General features: G+C 44.9%; 1 protein-coding gene across 1 annotated transcript in view; it reads left to right on the forward strand.

Moving 5' to 3' along the window:
- The first annotated feature begins 934 nt into the window (after positions 1 to 934).
- The window catches only part of LOC146189340 (uncharacterized), a 38,087-nt gene continuing 14,705 nt past the window's right edge, over positions 935 to 24,316 (forward strand). The window contains exons 1-4 of the mRNA XM_084603246.1: positions 935 to 1,100; positions 9,261 to 9,412; positions 12,049 to 12,075; positions 13,003 to 13,076. Of these exons, the coding sequence (XP_084459372.1) occupies positions 1,083 to 1,100; positions 9,261 to 9,412; positions 12,049 to 12,075; positions 13,003 to 13,076 (271 nt within the window). The 5' untranslated portion in view covers positions 935 to 1,082. The remainder of the gene's footprint in view (positions 1,101 to 9,260; positions 9,413 to 12,048; positions 12,076 to 13,002; positions 13,077 to 24,316) is intronic.

The raw sequence follows: 24,316 nt of genomic DNA on the forward strand, positions 1-24,316 counted from the left end.
TCTACAAGGATCCAAAGAATTTTGCTCCTGTTGATGACAAGGGCACATTAGCTTGATGAAAAGAGGTTCGGTTCATTTGGGTAATTAAAAATCAGCTCGCGCCGGCAGATTCCATGTTCATCTGGCATACTCGCTGTATTGTGTTCACTACCACCAGACATATAGCGCACCGATCAATAGAAATTCGTTGTGTGATCAAAGGGGTATTCATCAAAGTGCACTGTCTGGCAGGAACCCGTCTAGTGGAAACTATTCATGGCAGAAAACATTCGATCGGTAACCAATCATTCTGGTAAGATCCCTGCACTGTCGTTGAAATAACTTTGTTTATATTTTGGACGCTGCTTGGAAGGTTTTTCTCTAGGAACTGTTGTTTATTCGACATAAGTTGCCCCTATTATTAATATACTGTTTAAATAGATGAAATACGAAACGATTCTTTAAAGGTTTCTTCGAGTAAGGAGTAATATTCCTTTGCTAAAATTTCATATTTGTTTACTAATTTGTTATGAGTATTTTCTGTTAAAACTCTGGGAAACCTCACACGTCTGCATAATGAACTGAAAACCATAAAAAATGCTCAAATAAATATTTCTAAGCAATCTGCTGATTTCTGGTAGATAAGAGGGAGAAGAAAACTTTGAGCGAATTATAAAATATTTATATTTCCAGCGAAACGCTCTTATCAAAGCTGCTGAGTATCAAGTGAATAATCTGAAGTTTTGTTCATGGTACCATTACGCTACCTTTGGGAACATCTACCGTAGGAATAGTCAGACTTTGGTTTCACTATACATGTTGTATGACGCTCTAGAGGGGGCTTAGGTGGATGGAGATTTCTGCTGCAATTGCAGAACAGCTGCCAGTTTCCGCTGGAATCTACTTTCATCTATGTATAAAGCATTAGGCAACATTTTTTCTCTCTTCAGAATGCAAGAAAAGCAACGAACAGCCGTACCGCTGCACGAATCATCAAGTGCTAGAGCCGAGATGCACTGGAATACTGCCCTCTCGGTGCGAAGCTAGGCAAGCTGTGTGCCGCTGTGTACCAAACAAATTTCGTAACTCTCTCGGAGAATGCGATGACGAGAGCAAATGCAGTAAGTAGTCCTGTTATCTCACTATCACATGTAATTATTTTTTAAATTAAAGTTGAAATCTTGATTTATGTCAATAACTAGAAAGCGCCTGACATATTTAGGCCATCAGCGGGCATGGTGAATTTTGATGTGAGGTGACTTGTATGGGACGTATTATAGGATTTAAGGCGAACACAGATGCGGAAGCGGGGTTTAGGATATCAAAATGAGAATTTTAATCAGCCGAACAGACCGTCGAAGAACATCACTTTTGCGTCCGTTAGATACCAACGTTCTCGTTCACTTGGGAACAGAGTCCACCGGCACTTCATTTTTTTTTTTCCAGAGAATAGATGCAGAGACATGTCTCTCTCTCTCTCACACACACACACGCATATGTGCGCGCACGCGCACGCGCGCGCGTGTGTGTGTGTGTGTGTGTGTGTGTGTGTGTGTGTGTGTGTGTGTGTGTGTGTGTGTGTGTGTGTGTGTGTGTGTGTGTGTGTGTGTGTGTGTGTGTGTGTGTGCGTGTGCGTGTGTGTGTGTGTGTGTGTGTGCGTGTGCGTGTGCGTGTGCGTGTGCGTGTGCGTGTGCGTGTGTGTGTGTGTGTGTGTGTGTGTGTGTGTGTGTGTGTGTGTGTGTGTGTGTGTGTGTGTGTGTGTGTGTGTGTGTGTGTGTGTGTGTGTGTGTGTGTAGAGCGATGTGAAGACAATCAAATAGTGATGATTTAGGGTGGGGAACACCAACCAAGCTCACAATCCTTATGAAAGTCGAATGTTTCAGCCAATAAATAAATTTACTCTACACCAATATAATCGAACGAACCATCCTGAACGAGCTCAAAGCATCGTTCCGACTTCTTTTTGCGACCAAGTGATATTCGCTTTGTGCGCTGTCTTGCTTAGTGAAGTGGACCTTTGAGAAAGCTGCACCACTTGAGAACTTTTGTAGACAGAGCACTATCAGGATATATCCGTGATTGTAACATAATAAAAATATGTTATAGTCACACCGTGTAAACAAAGCGGCAAACCTGCTCAAAATGTGTCCTCCTGATAAGCTTAGCTTTAATATTCTCTATACGTCGTAGTAAGTGGCTAGGCCCCTTAATATCAGTAGTAAGAAAGGCGGCACCGCCGACAAGCTCGATTTTGTTGAGCAAGGCGTCAGATTGACAAGAGGATTGTAATGTTAGGAATGCCTACTACACTCAGACATCTTGCCCTGGTTAGACGTCTTGCCCTGGTTAGTGAGTTCTATCGCAATTTAACACGAAGTTGGCTCCTTGGATTCTTGCCCTTAATGTTCTGTCACTTTTGCTATGTTTGTCCTTTCCACATGGCAAGTAAACTATTCCGGGTGTGGCGACTCTCAAGTGCATATGTGAAGGCTGGGTAGCGCAAAAAATTATGTACATATATTGTAAAGCTAGGCCGCAATAATTTCACAATGTTCCTTTTCTGAGATAGAGTATCGGGGTTTACAGTTTTGGATTTAATGAGGGATAGTTACACAGGTATTGCAATCCGGGAGGAGGGGGGGGGGTAATGTGGAATTTTCGGTTTTGACACTTGCTTTAAAATATGTGTTTACTGAGCATCAAGGAACATGTTTATGAGGTTCTAAACCTCGGCAATATTTTATGTCAACTTTATTCACAGCGCAGCCCTCTGCAAAAACTGTAGAAGTAGCGCGTGAGCGTGAGCAAAAAAATATCCAGATTTACAACTACACTTTGCAGGTATGTGTAGTTATTTCTCTTTTCCATAAACAAAAAACAAGCAATGAAAGTACATGATCATTTTTCTCTATGCTGCATTATCTTGTGTATAAACCTATTGCTGCGTGAGTATAATCACCAATTTTAGAAACAGATGAATGCTGCCAGCACAGAAACACTGATACGAATTAAAATTACAAAATACTTTGATAATATTAGAAATGCCATAGCCCATATGCTGTCTATATTGCATAACGCACGCAAAAAAAAAAAAAAAAAGCTGAGAAACTCGGCGGCAGTATTTGCAGCGAGCCTCCTCACGGCCGATAACTACGAATGCGCATTGCACTCGTTGGCTTAGGTAAATCCGGCAAAGCTGAATAAAACAACCTGGAATTATGTCGACGCTAACGCGAGTGGCTATAATATTCCCATATATATCGCGGCGCATCTTTCACGGCAATAAAAATGATAAAGACACATTTCTGCTACACTGAGTGTAATCAAAGAAAATGCTCATGATAACTCCACGCGGTAAAACCAGAATAACAAGTACGCATCTCAGCGGCAGTCAGTAGCAACCAATAAACATTACAAAAGTTCAGTTCACCAAAGGCAAGCGTTCCTGGAAGCGCTATAAAAAAAACGCGATGCCCCAGAATTGGTATGGACAGAAGCAGCGTCCCGGAGGAAGAGAGAAAAGACAAAATGTGTATGATTACTGATGCGAGAAAAACCACCACTTAAGTTCCAAATTTAAGAGACATTGGTCCTTTTGAATTATTCCCGAGATAGATATCACACACGCGTTCACAGTACGAATTAAAAAAGTTTCACTTGGGCCAAGAACCACAAATATATTGGCAAATCCTTTCGTTTCACGCTGTGGTAGGCATCCAAGATTTCATGCTCTGGTTTTTCCAGGCTAAACAATAGCATTTTGTACTCCGGCAGGCAAGGCCCGCAAGCGACATGGTTTTTCTGCTGCATTCCTTGCAGTTAGCTGGAAAATGGGTAACTTTAGCAAATGTAATGCCCACGCAGACGCTTATTGAGATAGCATCAGGTTTTCCCAACTTATATCATTCCCCTGTAAGGAAGAAATCAAAATAACACATTGGGGGCTGCCCGATTATTAATAATCATTAAGTGTGAAATATTGCGCGGTATGTATTTTCTATTATCACTGTAATAAGTTCAACCCACCGCAATTTTTGTTCTAGTAGAATAATATTGGCGGCCCATGCGATATTCCTTATACTGGCCGATATTGTTGCCCGAATATTGGTGGCAAGTTATTTTTATTTGCCGCGGCGTATCCAATAATCTTTACCAGAAGTATAATTGGAGGTAGTATGGCACATGCTGGCAAACCGGTACAGTTATTATAAAATATCACAAAAAATATACCCGAATCAAAGATCCTAAAAGTTCTTTCATCTAGAGCAACTCACCCGGCTTCCTGATACGGCTGCGACATTGTTTTATTAGGATATTCTACCTCAACGTTAGCCGACATCGACCAAAACTGAGACCTGTATGGTCCACCAAGATCTCGAAGCCACTTTACGCCCTACTTTACAGCCGCATGCTGCAGACAGCCACCACCTTGATGCTCCTCTCAATTAGGTCGTTATCTTCGGCAAGATTGCCAAGCTACATCTCCTTTCTGCAGCTATTAGTCCTTCCAATGACGGCACGGTTCCTGCTGTTTATTATGACTGACGTACGTATCCCTTTCCACGTTGTCGTTACCCCCGATTGACACACACCCAATAATAGGCGTACGTTTTTCACCAATACAAGCATCGGTCATATTGTTCGGGTTTACACGAAACGAATAGTTTCGGTCACAACACTCCCGGCTTCCAACTTCTTCCTGCTGCGATTACCACTCCAGTCACGTGTCCCGCCATTAGCGCTCCCCAATCACCATCGCCTATTAAGTCAATTTCATTTTATACACTGAATCAGTCCCATTCTTCCCAACTCCGTCGCTTTTCCTCTCCTAGTCCCTATTACCTTTCCGAAAGAGCAGACTAGCAAGCGCAGCGTCTGGGGGTAAGGCTACAGTACGGCATCTGACCAAATACTTCTAGATGTGTTAGCGCCGTAATTTTCTCACCGTACTAGTCGACCAAGTAGCCGTTCATCCGCTGATTGATATAGGAGCAGTATTCTCCGCGACGTGCCTCACCTACCCTGCCGCTAAATAAAAGGGCAGAGACCTATAACCTCAGCCTGCTGTGCATGTCGCAGATGGCACATCTTTCGTCGACGGTTTCCATTCTGCTAGTGGGAGGAATTCTAATTTTGCCCACCATACAACCTATTAGGGCGACAGCCGTTAATGACTTGTGGTCGCGGATAGTATTTGTCCGTCCGTAACGCTTTCGTTACGTGGGAGGCGGCAGCTGGCAGCTCTCATGTCCTAGCACTACCTGGACGTAGGGCTTCCTGACATAACGTTTGGCAGGAGCTGCCAGCTCGGGCCTCTCGATCTTTCATATGGGAGGGTGATATCAGAGCAGCCTGCCAAGACTCTTGCGTTCACGTAATTCTTAGGCACGCAGGTAGTTTCACGGCTCGGTTAAAGGGGGTGTTTATATATTGGCTGGTTGCTTACGCTATCGCGTCATTGCGAAGGCGGGAGTGGAGACAGAGAGAAAGAGGCTTTGGACCACCGCACGATAGAGGCTTTTGCCTCATCGCAGTTTAGTCTTGTAAAGTGCTCCCTAGAATTTTTTTATTTACGGTTCTAAACCACAACCCTGAACATTTCCTTCCTAGTCTTCACTGACTCTATAACCATGCAGTGCGTTTTACTGTTCAGCATAACGTGCAGTAATTCACCAACCGTCTCCCTTCAACCACCTTTACCCATTCTGCATCGCCTTTGCAATGTTGAATTTGTCCGCCTCTCACCTGCAGTCTTAACTTAGGTAGCTTTCTACTCCGCCTCCCATACTTTCTGGCCATATATTTATATTTTAAACAGCCTTGCGACACTTCACATGAAATGTTGCCCTTGCATATGTTCGGCTCACTGTGTCATAAAAAAAAAAAGCATTTTTAATTTTTCTAGTTTGCGTCGCATGACCAGCCACGTCTTGAAGTCATTTCGATAGTCACGATGCACTTTGTAAAGAAATTGAGTTACTGCAAATATCACCAGCTTATCATCATATTCGGAGAGCCATTTCCCTCGATTTTAGGCCTTTTTATGCCACACTGATCTCATGGGATAGCGAGCGGAAATTCTACACCACACGTCCCCGTCTTCAGCGCATTTTTGCTCCCTATGTTTTAACAGCCAGCCCAATGTTACCCTCGCTTCAGATCTCCAAGAGTCCAAGTTCTTTATCGTTCTTCCAAAACAGCGTTTTGTTTATTTTGATGATTACCTTTTGGATCGTACCACGTTTGCATGAGTGAGCCAGAAATAACGGACGTGTCCCAGGCAGGTGATAATTGGCATGCAACTTGACTTACACACACTGTTCACCGAGTGGCTTGATGTAAAGAAACTATATGGCATGGCCGAGTTTCCAGGTGCTGACAACTCGGGCTTCGACTTTGACGCCGGAGGAGGAGATCTAACATCAATGCTCTTGGATTCTAGAATCGCAAGAGAGACGCGCAACTCCTAGACCACAGAGACATTGTAATGAGGCTTTGTGAAAACGGGGCTTTAGATTTACGTCGCGCGAAATTTCATATAATATGGAATATTGCTACTCTATGCTAGTATGTATGTCTGCGTTAATAGTATCCCAAATTAAACTGTCATTAGGCCAGCAGCAAAGGCAGAACATCCGAGAGATCATAAGAAATCGAAGCTATCAATAGCAGTCATTATTGCTATCGTTCCAGTCCCCTTTCAAGGCTGATGTTTACCCCCATTTATATTTACAGGCCATGAAACTTCGATTGCCGTCGTAGCCCCCACGTTGGTCTATGTTTTCAAGTGATTGAGGAAACATCTAAAGGGCATATTGTGCCTTTGGAATGAAAAGTATGGTTTTGGAACCTTTAAATTTTGGTCTATAGATCAACTTCAATCATTACTAACGGGATTGTGCACATACGTCTTAATAAATTTTTCGCAAGCAAAATACCTTCCGAAAACATACCAGCAAATGCCCTCCAACTCCTCGTAGGTACTGTAGCTAATGTAGAGGCACTTTCCACGTGTTCCTTCCCGGTCCCGGCTTGACCAGTCTGACTCAGCAACTTCGCTATCCATCTCTGAGCTATTCCTGCTGCCCATCTAAAGACGCCATCGTTCTCAAACCGCAGGGCTGCACTTCAGATCACAAAATGCCGTTACGCGCGCTGTCAGCTCAATATATTAAGCCATTTCTCAAATGTAGTAGATTTTAGTCATAACCCGCCCCCCCCCCCCCCCCAAAAAAAAAGAAAAAAGAAAAAAAAAACGAGGAGAGAAGCAGGTTGCATGCCTAACTTTAGCAGTTTTTGTTCCAGTGTTCGTACTTCGTTTATTCATTCAGCACTTCACCGTCATCGGAGAACTTCATTAAAGTGAAGTTCTCTTTCGAGGGAACCTCTCAATAAAAAGCCTACTACACCTGTATTATAGGTCACCACTGCAATTGCATTAACACATTTTGATGCACCTGCCTCTAATGAAATTCATACGGCAATTACTACCAGATCGGTTGTGCCCTTTCCCAGCGCCAATCAGGAAATTATCACTTGATCGCCTACGTCAGCCGCCCGCCATCATTTCTAGAAAAGTACTCTGTAAAAGAAGAAGAGAACTTAGCCCTGGCAGGCGCTATTGCTAAATTTCAAGCTTACCTGCAAAGCAGGCCATTCACGGTTTAAACCGACTCTCACACACTGTGTTGGCTTTGTTACAACAAAAGTCCTGCCGGTCGCATCTACGGTTCGATCTTAAGGATTCCCAAATACGACTACACCATAGTCTACTTGTGTGGCCGGTCACACAAGGATCTTAACAGCCTCTCATTATTTACCGGGAAGATACCCCTCGAAGACCTTTCACGATTGTCGTCTTATATCACTCCGTATTAACGAATATAGTCGAACGAAATGCACAGTTAGAAGCTCTTGCTAATTCGCTTGTGTCACCTGCACATGCGACGTCGCACGAGCGAATATACCATGAACTGGCTCCATCTGCAATTCGTTCTATTAATAACTTCGAGAAATCTGGAAATCTGTGCTTGGAAGACACACTTGGCTTGACACAACCGCAATCGGATTTAAGGAGGAATACTTTGCACAAGTTCGACTTAATACCTTCGAAACCTCTCAGCACAATGACACAAACTTTGGTGGCCACATGTGCTTCGTATTTAGAGTAAAATAGATATCGCTAACGGCTGTATGTGTGGTTCTAGATTGAACGGTCCCGTAGCCCCTTGGCTCCATTTCACCCACTCAAGAAAGTACCGAAGTTAACAGCTCCCGCAAACACCGGTATATCTCATGGCCTCGCCACGCGGTCCCTTGCAAGCCCATAACTCACCGACCAATGACCGCCTTGAGATATCACCTGCCAGCTGCCACCTGCCAGACGTATTACACCTGATATTTTGATCACAACACCTGACTTAGAGTTTGTAGGGGATCAGACAGTTAATGCCATTGCATTAACTCTGATCTCAAATATGTTTTTGAGGATGAAAACTAGGCTGTTCCGATGATAGTAAACACGAGAGCGATCAAGAGCAGCAAAGTTTACAAAGTGAAGCTGAGGGCGAGGGATGTCCAGAAAAATTTAGAAAACGTAGGGTGAAGGCAACGAATTGTAGGGGAGGATGATGTGGTGTGTGAAGAGGATTAGGAAGAGTGACGAGTAAAGAAACAAATCTAGTATATTTTATAATCTCTGCAAAATTGTGCTGTAACGCTAGGAATAGAAGTTTACCAGAAGGTACGTATAAAGGCGAATATATTTAGAGCACATATCTTACATAAATATATGCAAGAGCGTACCATGGTTGAAAAGCACTATATTGTCATCTTCTATGCCGCAAAGCGTTCGCAGAAAGAGCTGCCGCTGGACAAGGCAAGAATAATGGCATTGAAACATCACATGTACCCAGTCCTTTATATATTTTGGATTCTCATTCTAATATTCATGCTTCGTTTTATCCTCATGATGAAAGTAAAAAAAAATGAGGATCCTTTGTCGACGCTTTACATCACATAAAGTGATATGTAGTCGAATCTGCAGGGATAAGTTGACTATAAAAAACTTGAAAAAAATTGTTTGCACTAATATATGAGTCTGCTCGTAAACTGCAGAACACGGAATATACGCAGGTTCATCAACATTTGTGAAAATAGTTCATCTTGGAGAACAAGCATATAAGAATGGCTTTTAAGGTCCACTGCAGTCTCGAAGTTTTGAAAATATTTTCCTTAAAAGCTACTTTATTCGCTAATTGTGCCTGTTTTGTCTGGTATAGGTGATTGAAAGCACAGATGCACTAAGTTTACTGACGGTTTTCAGAGATGCACCTGAAAGGCAAAATTGTAAGTGCATGAAATCAATGTTCCTTAGAGGCATTGAAAAAGGCGCTGAACGCACATTGGACTGCTACCATATTGCAAACTTACAGTGAGTATTCTGTCTGAACTCACTAGATTTAAACTTTGTTCGCATCACAATTATTGTGGAGATGTACTTACTGCCTAAAAGAGTCGTTCGCTGAAAGATGCGATGCAATATTTCTTCATTTTCCTGCAACTCGGTACTCACTCTTACTTTGTGTTACGCAAACACATGAAAAAAGAGCATAGAGAACCGCAGCTTGAATATCGTCCGCATCCGAAGCGTTTTCTTTCATATCCGTATTTGAAGAATACAAGCGTTTCCACAACATCCCAACTCTACCACTAGGCTTACCTCCCAACAATGGACACAACTGTACAATATGCTCCATGTAACCTCCAATAAAAACTTATTTCCTACGCCGCATTCAGGTAGCTTTTAAATCCAAAGCGGAAACTAGCACAATGAACAGGGCCTTTTTCAAACCTATGCTTGCCCCAGAGCCCAGCAAGGTGAAAGTTAAGTTTAGTAGGAGTCCCCGATATGGCCCCGAAACCTCTTGGTTGCTGTGCACATTCGATACAGTAGTTTGACCAATCCATGCGAAAGAAGCTGCCATTTATGTGGCAATTGCTCAGAGTAATGCTAAATATATTATCGCAGACTCAAAAATGGTATTCGTAACTTGACATTGCACCGAAACAACGCTCCTGCTAGGCGTATTCCACCGTTCATCCCACATTCTCTACCCGTAATCCCCATCATGTGTTTTCAAGTGAAATTAGGACATATCAGAAGTACAGCCATCCATGAATACGCCCGAGCGCTCCTCAAATAAGCAGTGAATAGCTACCTACGTTACGAAGTGCGCGGGGATGTTAATTACCTACGTGGAAAGTTTAATACATTGACGTTATTCCCGAATGAGCTGTCCAACAGTTCAGAAATCTCTGCCCCAAAGCAATGTGGTTTGGTCCTACCACAAGTGAGCCCTTGCAGACCCTTATCTTGATTCCTAGTTTTATCAAACCTTACCACATTCTCTTATCTGTTCGAGTCCGCGAGCCGCAATTTCCCAAAGTATCCCAAAGAAACTCAGACTTTGCGAGGAGGCATAGTGGAGGTCTCCATATGAAATAGAAGTCCGCCTTCGGGGGCCACTTTTAAATGGATGTGTTGCGCGATGTCAGTGCACGTCAACAAACCACAGGTGGTCGAAATTTCCAGTCCTCCACTCGCCATCTCTCGCAGTCTGAGTTGCTCTGCCCTTTAAATATCAGAAACCTAACCAAAACCAAACTACTCCATGCTATAAGGGCAGTGAAAGACGGGAGTGGTGGGAGGCTATTCTGCTCAGCACATGGCCGGAAGACCAAGTCCAGATCATGCCCTTGACCATGCGCGTCACTGAAGTCCAACAAAGTTCGGCCACCTGGCGCCGCCTGAAATCCTAACCGCTTAGCTGTGCAAATAACATCTATGCTCTTTCACTTCATGTTGTTCTGCGAGTCAATAAATTTGTTCTCTACTCTTCATATAAGCACCGCCTTCACCATGCATGTGATAGCGACCTTCATCTTCGGCTGGATTTAGAATCATCGCTTCTTCACATAAAACTTCCAACATTCTTTTGTCACAATTTCTTAATGAAATTGCAAAACACGACATTGTGCTAAAGACCACCCCATATTGATATAACGCTCCAATAAAACAAGTAACTCGAAACTCTTGTTGTGGTGTAGGATGTTTCTACTGGTGCACAAGGGGCCTGGTGAATACACATTCCTTCACAATTACATGCCATGGGGTCGTTTCAAGGTATACAAACCTACGACCAGTGGCTGCTGGGCTTTGTCAGCTGCTAGTTACTGATTGGTAGATGCTTGTCCTTGATCGTTCGCTATGTATGTTCGTAGTGTATTTACTGGCACATATACTGCAGATACATTAGGTCCTGCCAGAAAAGAGTAAATCAAAAGTGACGGCTTGTACTTACAAGCATAAGTAACTCTCGCTCTTCTTGTTAAGGACCCCTGGCCAAATCTTCTGTTTATACTCAATCATACCTTTGCTACGAGGAAATGGTGAATGAACAAAAATTTAGCTGCACAGCAATACTGTGCTGCTGGCATGTGGGTGTTCTCTTGGGCTGTACTCTACGAGCCGAAAGCCATGCCGCTAGCTAATGCCCCATCCATGCCAGGAAAGGAAGACACATCAAAGCACGGCCATCGGGCGAAGCGGTTTATTTGGGTTCCGAATGTTCTTCCTCGGTCTAAGCAGCGTGTCCGAATGCCCCGACGTAGCGGCGTCGTCACCCCCTCCGCTCAGACCGGAGTGGGAAGGAGGGGCCGCCCGGTGCATTACGCCAGTCACTCTCACCCCCACCATCTCCACAGAAGCTCCGGGAAAAGAGGCCAGAATGGGAAGGATGAGAGCTCCCCTCGCAAGAGAGGGGGAGGATGTTCGCCTCATCGTGCTAGCGAAATGAATACCGAAACTCCAGAGAGTATTTGGCCAAATTTTGATTGAATTTACTATCTAATACAACCTCTTTACACCCAGGAAGAGAGATTGCTTTCAGTTAATATATATTACTGTTTCATGAGTAAGCTAGATCATGCTTGAATATTACAAGCGAGATTTTGTATGCCTTTTATGCGTTTGGAACACAATTCTAAATATCCTATTTTTATTTTCAGAAACAGGCCAAACGTGATGATCAAATCGTACGTATCTTTAAGGCATATTTGAAGTGTTTGTACAATTATGAATTGAACAAGAAAGTACTTTGCAACGTATCAACAATATTTACGTTGAAAAAACTGCGGCCTGGCACAGTGAACCAAATGAACGCGAAATGACTGCGATACTAATGGAAGGGAATGCGGTGTTAGTTACGCGGCTCTGTAAGTGCAGAGGAACCTACCCGCGTATTCTGCGGTCATTCTGCTGACTTCACACCTCGTCCGGAGCTTAGCGATAACTGTCGCGGTGACCCCCATGTTTCAAATGTGCAGGCCTAGGATGCGAATGATGTCTGCATCGGATTGTGGGTCTTTGTTTGGAACTTGACTGGAAGGTGAAAAATACAGATTAATCCGCAGTCTGTGAGATAGTTCTGCACACTGCTGGCTGCTTTCTGGAGTACATCATTGATCTGTCGTGCGCTATCGGTTGTTGCCCAAATGGTGATGTCTTCTGCACACAAGGCCTGGCTTAGGCCTTCTATTGCGTTGAGACGTCCAGTAGGTGAAAAAGGATAAGGTTAAAAGAAACGGGGAAAGTACTGCTTATATAAAAAGGCCTAGTTTTCCTAAATACAGTAGAAGCTAGGGAACAAGTGGCGCGTCAGCTACCAATGCTACTGATAGTGCCCTGTTTGCTCACAGTTATTTTTGTCTTCGCGCCACAGGTGAAAATGCTTTAATGTTTCGCTTTCATCCCTTTCACAACATTTTTCATTTTGCTCTATTTACTTGTTTGTTTATACGCCTCTTAGCAGCTATAATTATAACTTCGCATGAACTGTTTATTGTTCTCTTCTCCCTATGGTCTTTTTTGTGATTCACAGAAGAATCACTTTGAGAAGGAGGTCCGTTATAGTATTTTATCTGTCTATTATGTACTCATAATCATTTCAAATTTCTTTTCAGCACTGCACAAATAAATTTTGTAGTGATCAAAGACAACAGCGAGACACATATTCAACTCACATCAGCGAGCGGGGGTAAGTTTTAGATTTCTACAACTTACTTTTATGTCGTATCATGTTACTGCAGAAATAAAAGCTGAGATGTTTCCTTTTTTCGCAATGTATAGAGCAGAGAAGCTTGAATGTATAACAAAACTAAAAATACGTACCCATCTTTATACACCCACTTACGTGCCAGCGGGAAGCACATGGAGCATTATTTTGGTTAGAAAATAAAACGATTACAAAAACTTGGGCCAAACCTTCAAGTCATTCTACCACCACCAGGCTCGCTGCTCTTTATAGTTGTAACCGAAATTCACGCGTCGTAATGCCTCCTGAGTCAATATGATTGATCATTTAGACATTCAACTTCCGAAAAACGCTACCTCGTGAAGAGCGAAGAGCTGCGATTGTCGCATAGCCTCTTTTCTTTACTGATATCTAGATTGTTATTTCTTAACTAATACACAATGGCTGTGTTGCAAAATGAAAGGTGAAAGCAAGGAAAGTACGCAACATTTCCGTCCTTCAGATATATTATTGCTAAAAGCAATAAAAAGGTAGAGTGCCGTAAATAATCTTATGATATTTTCTTGCAGCAGCCCAACGCCACACTGCGCAAGTGAGAGCAGTCGGGCAAGTCCGGAGGGGCGCCAATTAATATGAGCGGCGCGGCCGCCTCAAAATATTGCACGGTAGATTGTGCTGCCCATTACGTCCAAACGCAGGCGTCATTAGGAAGTTTTAGAATAGGGGAACCCAAGGCTTGGGGCCCCCAAGGTAATAGCGTGCGGCGGCGCGGCGTGCTAGCCTAGCGGCGAGTTTTAGAATAGGGGTTTTCCCGACGCAGCTGAGCCGGGCTTGCGTTCGTCGATTACAGCGCCACGACGGTAAACCAAGACAAGCATTTAAATATATAAAAGCCAACAACGCTATTTTATTAATCAAAAAGTACTATTATTGTGCAAAAACTATCTTAAGACTACCGGTTATATAAACCGTTTCAGTCAGACAAGACGAAATCGGCCAATTGTCAATCCAGGCCGAGACCGGGAGACCTCATTTGAACCTTCCGCGCTTTCCGCCGTCTGGTTCCCATGGCAACCAAAGGAGGCGAACTCGCTAAGCCTAGCAGCTCGGTAAATCCGGAAGCAATCAGAAAATATAGCGCGTTTTATCGCTAAAATTTGGTAGTGCGGGCATCATGAGACATAACATAAGCTTCGTTGGCCTTTCGTTTTCCATGAACGCGTGACACCATGGAACGGCGACGACGAATGTGTGCCGAGGCGAGCGGCCGCCGCTTGGCCGAACGCCGCCATGTTGCCGTAACCCAAACGACCCAATGACGGCTTTGGGCGAACGCTATTTCCGAAAAATAGGGGCCGCCCCTAGCGTTAACCCAAGACCCCAAGCGCGCCTTACGTTCTGCGCATACGCATTTCGACGCCCCAAGCTCCTTGGGGGCCGCAAAGCTTGGGGCCCCCTATTCTAAAACTCTCTATTGCCTCGACCTAACGTTGCGACAAAATGTCACCGCATCGTCCCAGAAGCGTCGGAAAAGAGAAGCACGTGATTTTGTATCAAAATATGACGCAGCTGTTCATTGTATCTTGTTAAATATGATGCCAAAGCACTTCACGTCTCATTTGCCGTCGAAAACCTTGGAGACTAGTTTCGAATTGATAATTATAAAACTGACAGGATGTGTCTCAGACTGTATGTCCTAATTGTAAGTGCAGGTTTCCACCGAGAAGTATTGCAGGTACTGCACCATTATTTAAAAAAACAGACAAACTAAACACTTTTAATCAATTGCTAAAGTGCCTGACAGTGCCTTGATGTCAAACTGCTGAGCAAAGTCATAGTCACAAGCTGCCTCACCTATAGAGCGGTAGTTACGGGATCTCCAGCATCGCATATGAAGCGGAACTTACGGGATCTCCCCGCTCCTCTGAGCAAGCTTCGACATGAATATCGGGACAACAACCGGCAAGCGAGCGTCCTTGACGATGGGCTGTAGCCGAAACAGCCGAGTATTAAAAGGCACATCGCAGCAGGAACGCGGCAGTGCGCTCTGGGAAGATTCAGTCTTCCGGGCCTCTCTCGCGGCCGCTCTGAGACAGCGCCTTGTTTTTCACCAAGCCCGCGATGAACTCATCGTCTCTCCTCATCTTGTACTGCCGCCGCTACCGATCAACTCTGCGACAACGACTCCTCAACGAACAAGGAAGCCGTGAGAAATCCTCCTTGCCCCAGACTGTCAGTTAATAGAATATTGTTTTTGCCTTTATTTAGACCTTGATCTGGCTTAGTGTTTTACGCCGTGTTTGCTGTGTAATTTTTGTCCCTAGCTACTATATCTGGAATAATTTTGTTATTCTTATAGTCTTCTTTCATGGCAGTGTTTTGAACATTAACGCTTTTTCTCTTGACATTTACCGAGTAGTCTTTTATCGCTATCGTGTTGTTATGTTTTTTCGGTTCTAAAGTTATTATGCGGTGTAAAATGAACGACTAGCTATAAATATCCTTTTGTTTGTTGAAAAAAGTGACTTTCTTGGACGTACTCCTCAATTCCACGCCAATATACGTACTTCACTGGTTGGCCGGCCTAACTTTTAACTCTGTTCTCAAACCTCATAGAGCGACGCTGTGTAACCGTAATGGGGATCCCGCGCCTGTTCTGACTGTAATGGCGGGAGTTTGTGACACCATGCCAATCTGTTTATTCGCATTATTTATTTTATTTATTCGGAAATAAACAGTGGCTCATTTTTCGAGTACGCAGATCCACCAGGTCACGGGAGGATTCTATTTTAGTACCCTGGCATCGCTAAAGAGTTGCCAAAAATGCATGAAAGCAACGAACCTTATAATGCCACTTCTTAAGAGTTTCCTAAGCGTCTTCTAAAAATTTCGCCACTGTTTCAGCTAGGAGGGAATTCTCAAAAATTACCCCACTGTGCTTTAAGCATCATGTGTAGTTTCCAAAACAGTGTATGTTCCCATGGTGGCTGATCAGCTTCGGCTTTTATATTCTGCTTCTAAGATCCCATATTCATGTCCTATGAAAAGCTGCAAAATTTCGATGGATTGCAGATATAGTTTTTGTCGTGTGGGGTGTCGGCGCTTGCAATAAAATATCAGGTGGTAATAATAATCTTTATGCTCCATTTAAATGGGGTAAATATATAAATGTTGCTTTGTGGCATTCAGGCTGACATACACATACAGCTTCTGTAAGCTGACAGGTGACTTCTCCTAATCTGCGAGAAACTGAAATCTGGATTGGTCGACTATTATTGCATTAACACCCTATTTATTAAAATCGGGTGTATTTTAGCAGCAATTTCAGCCACCTAAATCGTGCCGTTCAGTAAATTGCTAGGTCGGAAGGTGCCGTGGCTGCCTCAAACAAAGTAGCTAAACGTCGGGATTCTGATTGTTTGTGCACCCAAGGTAAATAACTGGAACGAAAGGTGTGTATTTATTGAGGTGGTATAATATGTAAAGATTATGAAATGCTGAGATAACAGATTCACGAACAAATTGCACTCAGTGTTTGAGTTTGAGTTTGGGGAAGATGCAATACATAAAATAAAAGATACCTACGAAAGTGCGCGATAACTAAAGGTCTTAATCTGAATCGTGCGTCGCATGTATGAGACGGAATCTGGGATATAATTAAGGACAAGCAATGTCTAGATGAGACTGAGGTGACCTTGCGATGGCTAGGTGAGGACAAAAGGAAGAAAACATGGGGTGCAATTTGAATTGAATATATGAAGTTCTTCACAGCGTCTCTTATTGTGTCAGTCCCCCTTCCGGGAGAGAGAAGCGAGATTGGGAAATCTTCGAGCAGCTGTTTCTATAGACGTGAATGGACAAGGCCACTTGAGAGAATAAATATGAATTTCATGTGTTATATATTCTACAGGAATTTATTAAATACTATTATTCATGAGTGGAAAAACTTGATGAATGCCTGAAAATGTCTCGGCCAAATAAATATTTTCCCTTGTGGGCTGTATAGATGTGTCAGATGTGCTGACTGGAGGAAAATTAGATGTCCAATAGAAAGGCGTTGGTCGCGATATGCAGAACAGAAATTTTTGCTTACCCGTCTTCGGGGCTTGAGAAGCCCACGTGCCGAATGGACTGCTCCTGAGCTTGTGTCATGCGGGGCGCCGAATGACAGGGGTTGCAGGGTATTTCAAATTGGTCATGCAGACGGTATTCTTGCGATGTCATTGCACCTTGGCGAGGAGGATGCGGGTTGCATTCCTTTTTTAATACTTTAAAAAACGACAGTTATCGGGCAGTCATTGCCGTCTTGAACTTTGCTCACTCACAACGAACTGCAGATTTGCGCAGTTTCCTCGGCCTGGCGTCTTATTTCTGTCGTTTTATAAGGCATTCTGCAACTATTGCTGCTCCACTTCATGAACTACTTAATGCACGCAGCCCTTTCGTGTGGACTGAACAGTGCGAAACTGCTTTTACCGTCCTAAAGCACGCCCTCACATCAGATCTTGTTTTTGGCCACTTCAGTTACAGCACTCCAACCATCCTGCACACTGATGCCAGTGGTCACGGTTTTGGCGCTGTACGTCTGCGGTGCGGTGCAATTGCGCGTGAGAAAGTGGTTGCCTTCGCCAGTCGGACTATGACTCCAGCTCAGAAAAACTACACCATTACCGAGCAGGAGTGTATTGCAGTCGTCTGAGCTGACAAAAATTTCGCCCTTACCTATACCGTCAGCACTTCACAATTGTGATCGATCACCATGATCTTTGCTGGCTTTCTTCGCTCAAAAATTTGACAGGCCGACAAGGATACCATTTCGACGTCACTTATAAATCGGGTCGCCAACACCAAGACGCTGATGCTCTTTCTCGCTGTCCACTTTCGGAATCAGCTTGCTGTTTTTCTTCCCAATGCATTTCCACCTCTGACCACACTCGACCATCTCTTTCCCCGACGTATATCACAACAGTTTCGTTTGACGACTCTGAGACTAAACACGCTCTCCGCTCTCCGCTCACTGCAATTAGCCGATTTCTACTGCCGTCCTATCATCGACCGCCTTATCGGCGCTTCGGACACACCCAATGCTCGGCTTTGCCTACAGCTTCGTAATTTCAAGCTCGAAGACTACATCCTACGCCAGAATACTTGTATTGCCCTGATAAAATGCGCTGTATTCCACTCGTGCCGCGTGATCTTCGGCCACTTATACTGGCGGCTCCCCACGATGACTCTACTGCAGGTCATCTTGGTTTGACAAAACCCATGACCGAGTGAAAAAACGATTATTTGGACCTAGCCTCTATTCCAGCGTTGCCAAATACGTCGCATCCTGCCCTCTGTGCCAACGTCGCAAATAACCGACTTCGTCCGCTCGCCTTCTATAACCTCTTCCCTGTACCGCCACGCCACTTAACGTAGTCGGCATCGACTTATACGGTCCCCTACCTCTCTCCGATGGGGGTAACCACTGGATTATAACAGCTGTCGACCACCTTACACGATACGCTGAGACAGCACCTGTACCGACTGGTTCCGCTCAAGAAATCGCTAATTTCTTTTTGCGATCACTTGTATTGCGTGATGGCGTTCCACAGGTGCTCCTAAGTGAACGCCGTACGCCCTTCTTATAGACAGTCGTTGTCGAAGTTCTTCACGCGTCATCCACCCTTCATAAGACAACCTCGAGCTACCATCCCCAGAATAACGGTCTGACTGAGCGATTTCATCGTGCCTTATCGGATATGATATCCATGTACATCACACCAGATCATCGAACTTGGGACGCTATTCTACCATTCGTCACATTCGCTAATAATACAGCAGTACAGTGGACTACCAGTTACTCTCAATTTTTCCTCGTCTAAGGCCGTCCTCCCACTAAAATTCTCGACACTTTCTTCTTCTTTACGCCCTACTGATCCACGTTAGTACCTACCCAATTCTTATCGCGTGTGGCCAGATGCCGTCATCTTTCTTGCCCCAACACAGCAGCATGACAGGAAGACCGCAAGAGTCTCTACGATTATACGTATCGCCTGGTCTCTTTTTGTCCTGGTGACGAAGTAATGCTTTAACACCACTGCGCACCCTTGTTAACTATAAAGTCATGCCTGTTGATCCCCCAGCCGATCGACGCCACCGTGGAACTAAAATTGTTCATGCTTCTCGCTTGAAACTGTTTGTGCGCCGCGGTACATCGGTTAGTTAGGAGCGGCCAGGCTGGCCGCTGCCGACCCCCCGGGCAGATTGTATGATTCTTTCATGGACCTTCTTTCATTTGTACATGCCATCATCTTTCATTTGAACATACCATCTTCATCGTCCTGTGGCGCTGGCTCCAGCAGGCGCCTGGGTTCTTAATCGGATTAAAACGCTAGACAAGGCAACGCTGGCCTTGCCATCACGACCTAGCCTTCTTTCCCAAGATTATATATATATATATATATATATATATATATATATATATATATATATATATATACTAAGGTTATCAGCAATACAATTACGGCAACATTAGACTCCCGCCAGCCAAAGGATCAAGCAAGATTTTGGAGACTACTCCACAATCAATCATATCCACACTATGACCCAGGTTATAGAAAATTGCGTGGAATATAGCCCACCCTGTAGATAAGATTTATTTAGTACGAGAAAGCATATGACAAAGGAAACAATATTGTCACTCGTGCAGGCATTGCAAAATAAGGATGTATATGAGCAGTATATGAGCGTGCTCGAAGATAATGGCAGATATAGGAGCACAGCAAGAATACTTCACTATTGGTATAAGAAAGCCCTAATATTTCAGGTAAAAAAACTGCTATGCAAGGAGACACGGTCTGCCAAGGGCTATTCCCTGCTTGCTATAAGAAGGATCCAGAGACATAAAATGGGAGCCGTTGGGTATCAGGATCAATCACGAATACCTTATAAATCTGTGAATCGCTGATAGCATCGCCCTACTACGTAACTCAGAGGAGGAATTACAAACAATGAATAAGGACCAAGACTAGAAACGCAGAGTTAGGCCTAAAATTAATATGCAGAATTCAGTGGAGAAATCATAGATTCATTCAGCCGCCTAGCCTATCCGACGCATGAGAGCATCTGCCCGATCTAATGCGCAAGTGCGCTAGCTCGGGCCATGATGGCCCTTCTTTACTTTCCGCAACACCCGTGCCCGCCACCGTTGGTTATTTGACCGCCTCCAGAAAGATCAGCCGCTGAACAGGACGCCTCATCTCATGCCTGGTGGACACCAACAGAGCGCATAATCAGGCTATGCTGTTCCGGCCTCGGAGCACGCAGGTGACACCGGCAATCTTTCACAATATGGCAGGAATGTGTTCATCGTGCACGACAACCACATCCACGACCTGGAGCAGTGCCGGGGCTCAGGAGGCAGCTTGATAGGCGGAGCGTGAAAGGAGGAAATAGATACACCGCTATCGATCCACACATGGTCGATGACGACCTTTCGATGGAGGGCGCGCCTTTGAAGGCCTACTGATGTGGATGATGGTTTAGTGCACCAAACTACAGCGAGGCATGCAGCACTCTTTCCAAGCAGGAAATGAGCCGGAGTAAGTGAGCCGTCTCGTCTGGGGCTCCAGTCATGTACGTCAATGGCCGGCGATTGTTATTGGCTACTACCTCGCACAACACTGCAGCTCGTCGAATGTTCAAGCGCTGCGCCCAAAAGTACGCTTTAGTGTATCCTTGGTGAGCCGGATCGTCCCATCCCATCATTCTCCCCGGCAAGGCGATGGCACAACGTTACCGTTCCACTTCGAATGACGCTCACTGCAGCAGTCTGGCACACGAGCATCAGGAAATAAGCAGTACAGACGGGCGCAGTGTTAAAAGGTGAAGGCTTTCATGGAGTAAATGGTTTAGGGGATCCCACTTCGCACAATGAAGCGTCGAAATGTCATGCGAAACTCGGAGGCAGTCATGTTTGACAAATGTATATGGATGGCTAGTGTGACACCACCCGATAAATACTATAATATAAGCTTCATTGGCGCTGGTTTCGATGAGAAGAGAAGAATCATACAGAGTGCTACAGAATCGACTCCGATTATTGAAATGAATGCACTTTGGCTATAAGATCCCGAGAGAAAGGGGAGCCGGAGACAAAGATGGCAAAAACCCCGGAGTGGGCTTCACTGACTGCCGTCCTCTCAGAACCCAGCACTGCTACTGAATAACTACCAGCGACGCTTTTGTGCGCGAGTGGAGAGTTGGCTCATGATTATCGTGAATGACAAGCCACTTCAGGCCGTGTCGCGCTGAAAGGATAATAGAATGCTTGATCTCCGTGGTACCTCATAGTTATTGTATAGGAGCAGCCCATACGAAGAATTACACTCTCGTCAAAAAATGGCATCAACCGAATAATGTGGGACTATTGCATGACATCCCCTCCGGCCTCCAGGTCCACTACTTTCAAAGGAAAGAGCTCGTGTTACACTTGGCGAATCCAGTAGTCATCTGCGCTTAGAAGTTCCGATGATATTGGGTGACCTATCGTAGAGTTTTTCCAAACGCTGTGTTGGCTAGGAAGCGCCGCCACGCGCAACAAACGACAGTATTGACTGTAATAAGCAATCGAACGAGACTCCGGTTGAGCAGTGGTCACAAGTAAACAGGTCTCGGCTCTGCAGAGATCCCACGTTTGATGGGGTCCGCCTGGAAGTGTTTGCTGCGACAATGAGCCCAGAGCTGAACTTTGGTCAGCTGCTCAATTTCTCGTACTTTGTTCTTGACAAATGGTTGTCAGCGCTCCGGTTATCTCAGTACCCAATGGAAGGCTATCTTGGAATTGCACCAGAAGTGGGCCGTGCTTCAGCCAGGCACGGAATTCGCACCAATTAGGCCTAAAGTAGAGCAGCTAGCAGGCATGAAAGAAGCTCAAGATTAGTTTGCAACATGGCTTTTATCAATGTGGATATGCGCCTTGGTGATCAGGAGCTGCGTGCTGTAAGCGCCCACCTGGTATCGGAAATAGGCGCAGCTCCATAAGCCTGTGTGCTTGCGTGAGGAAAGATATGTATCTCAAAATGGCCTCTAGAACAAGCTTGTGGAGCTGAAACAGTCCCAGGAAAGCGAAATGCGATAAGGCGGGAAGCTCATTGAACAAGACATTCCAGTCTGCTTGCAGTCTTGTCGAAGCAGGGCTTCCAGGGGGTGTTGTAATTTCGACAAATCTTGAAAAGTAAGCTTCGCACAAATACAAAACCGGCCAGGAAGCTTAACGGGTGGTAAAGTTCTGCGAAAGACTACATGGTTCTTTTGGTAACAGGCGTTGCCGACACAAATGAATGGACGTGTAGCCCGCCGGCCTTGTGTCGTTAGATGGCGATCCAGGTTAGCCCCAGGAACTTCATGATGCTTTAGTGTTTGCTTTAATTTTTTAGCGCAAATTTGTTTCGCAAAAAGTCATCTTGCAGTAATGAGGTGTTTTAAGCTTATTTCCGCATACGCGTATAATACCAGCATGAGCCATGATGATTTTAGCTTCCTTGTAAATCTTTTGAGCGTTGATGTCTGCAAACAACCACGTCATCGATGTAGAATGCATCACGGAGGCTGGCAACACTCTCGGGAAACTTGCTCCCTTGTGCACGCTGATGATAACTGATCGCTGCGGTCAGAGTGAATAGCCTCGAGGTTGCATCAAACGGAACTCGAGTCATTTGCTATTTGACGATGGGAGGGTTGTGTTCCCGCTGGGTCGGTAGATGATCGAACCACAGGAATCGCAAGGCGTGTCTATCCTGTTCACCAATGACCATCTATAAGTATGCCTTCCTGATGTTGGCCAATAGGACAAATGGGTACCATTAAAACACAAGAAGCCTCAGGAGTTCAGGATTGAAATTGGGGCCCTTCGGAAGCACGTTGTTCAGAGGCAGGTGATTTAGTGAATGGGAAGAAGTGTCGAACGCAGCTCGCAGCTTTGTGGTTACAGAATTTTGATGCACGATGCCGTGATGCGGCATATAATAGGCGTTTGTTTTCAGGTGGAAGTCATCCTTGACCCAATCAGTGTGACTAGCGTCAAAATAAGCCCTAATTGTACAGCCATTCTCGAATAACATGCGCGGGTTACTAAAATACGAAGCTGTGTGAGTGAGCAGCTTTTCTCTATGAAGCTATAGTAATCTCAACTCCGGTGAATGCCAGGTGGCAGAAAGAGAAAAGTTTCTTAATACTTGCACAATTTACGAAAGCCGCCTTCAAATTACACATCACGGGATTTGACGGTTATGCTCATCGCGGATTGAGCAGCATAGTAAATACGAAGGGCTCCGAGGCGCCCCATATGGGCTGCAGCCAAGCTATCGGAGTCCGTTTCAGGCCATTCCTCTGCCATAAGGAAGAGTACAGTAAAACTTGAACAGTAAGCCTGCGGTTAAGGACTAGCAGTATTAACACATTTAGTCGTCCATCCAAAGGGGCTTTAGGGGGCAGTGAGACTGGGTATTGGCCTGCAGATGCTGTCAGTGACAACCGGAATGTAGAAGTTGGCACCGGAAAGAAGGCTAATTTGGTTGTCCAGGGATGTGCTGCAAATAGAGGCAACCGCCACGGCAATGCTTCGGGATTTCATCACGGTGACGGTGCAGTATCGAGACGAGTGTTCACCGAGCATATCTGAGATTTACAAGGCAGCAACAGAAATTGTACATTTCTTATGGTGGCTCTTCAGGGTCACGGTAACTCTTACAGGTGTCGGTGGTTCGATAGCGAGAACAACCGAAGGCAAAAATGTGCAGCTTTTCGATCCCTTGAGCTCGAAGGTTCAAAGAACGTGCCACATTACAGCGAGTAAAAGTGTGCTCACTTCCGTGTCAAGAAGGAAGCGATCTTAGAGCTGCTACACACAGCCCGCGCAGAGTTTGTCGGTAGAAATATCGGCAAGAACCCACTTGTTGTATTAGCCGCGGACGTAAGGGAGAGTCATGTGCACTGAAATGCACCTCGCTGACATGGTAGCCTTGGCTGCTCCATTCTTGTCCCGTAAGCAAAGTCGTTACACGTGTGGGCAAAACAAGGTCGCAGAGCACTGTTCAATGGTTCACCGAACCGCCGCTGCACACCAAGTTCTTTACAGATCGGCATACTATGTCAGTATGATTCGACTTTCCGCACGGAAATCAACCCCGCGAGCTTGCATTCTCGTTCCTTCGCGCTCGGGAAAGGTTGACTATGCAGTCTGAAAGCGAATGGCTAGG

Source organism: Amblyomma maculatum, chromosome 5, assembly GCF_055883805.1.
Source record: "Amblyomma maculatum isolate TAMU_Amacu chromosome 5, ASM5588380v1, whole genome shotgun sequence".
Classification (NCBI taxonomy): Eukaryota; Metazoa; Arthropoda; class Arachnida; order Ixodida; family Ixodidae; genus Amblyomma; species Amblyomma maculatum.